The sequence below is a fragment of the Onychostruthus taczanowskii genome, unplaced genomic scaffold (assembly GCF_017590055.1).
Source record: "Onychostruthus taczanowskii isolate IOZ18803 unplaced genomic scaffold, ASM1759005v1 scaffold1478, whole genome shotgun sequence".
NCBI lineage: Eukaryota > Metazoa > Chordata > Aves > Passeriformes > Passeridae > Onychostruthus > Onychostruthus taczanowskii.
Genome location: NW_024498661.1, coordinates 1 through 1017, shown reverse-complemented (window position 1 = coordinate 1017; position 1017 = coordinate 1). Strand labels below are relative to the sequence as shown.

Below are 1017 nucleotides of genomic sequence, written 5' to 3'. Positions count from 1 at the left end.
GTGCCCCCCTGGGCAGCCATGCCCTGTGCCCCCCTGGGCAGCCATGCCCCGTGCTGCTCCCCTGGGCATGAACACCTTGTGCCCCGTGTCCCCTAGGCAGCCATGCCCCGTGCCCCCCTGGGCAGCCATGCCCTGTGCCCCCCTGGGCAGCCATGCCCCCCTGGGCAGCCATGCCCCGTGCCCCCTGGGCAGCCATGCCCCGTGCCCCCTGGGCAGCCATGCCCCGTGCCCCCTGGGCAGCCATGCCCCGTGCCCCCTGGGCAGCCATGCCCCGTGCCCCCTGGGCAGCCATGCCCCGTGCCCCCTGGGCAGCCATGCCCCGTGCCCCCTGGGCAGGCCATGCCCCATGCCCTGTGAGCAGCCATGCCCCATGCCCTGTGAGCAGCCATGCCCTTTGCCCCCCTGGGCAGCCATGCCCTGTGCCCCATGGGCAGCCATGCCCTGTGCCCCCACGGGCAGCCATGCCCCCCTGGGCAGCCATGCCCCGTGCCCCCTGGGCAGCCATGCCCTCTGTTCTGCTCAGCTTTACCCACTCAAGGGAAACGTTGTTGGGATCCAGGTCCTTCCCCGTGCCTTGGTGAACAACCTTCATGGAGAGGGAGAGCTTCAGTTTGTCATCCTTCATCTGCAAACCACACAATTAGCAGGATGAATGATGGGCAGCCATGCCCTCTGTTCTGCTCAGCTTTACCCACTCAAGGGAAACGTTGTTGGGATCCAGGTCCTTCCCCGTGCCTTGGTGAACAACCTTCATGGAGAGGGAGAGCTTCAGTTTGTCATCCTTCATCTGCAAACCACACAATTAGCAGGATGAATGACCTGACAATGCTAATGAACACCCAGGGCATTTGACTTTAATTAGGGTTACCTCTCTCCCGATGAGCTTGACCCAGACCTTGTCGCCCACGTCGAGCATCTCTGCGGGTTTGTCCACGGGGCAGGAGGACATGTGAGTCCTGTGCACGAGGCCTGCAGGGAGGGGGAGAGGGGACAAGAACAGCTCCAGGTGTGCTGTCA

At 64.2% G+C, this 1017-nt stretch overlaps 1 protein-coding gene across 1 annotated transcript in view; it reads right to left on the bottom strand.

Annotated features, from left to right (window-relative positions):
- The window catches only part of LOC121332715 (nucleolar protein of 40 kDa-like), a gene marked incomplete at both ends in the record, with an annotated part of 2724 nt that extends 1755 nt beyond the window's left edge, over positions 1-969 (bottom strand). The window contains 2 exons of the mRNA XM_041398422.1: positions 696-787; positions 869-969. Coding sequence (XP_041254356.1) covers positions 696-787; positions 869-969 — 193 coding nt within the window. The remainder of the gene's footprint in view (positions 1-695; positions 788-868) is intronic.
- Between the last annotated feature and the right edge of the window lie 48 nt (positions 970-1017).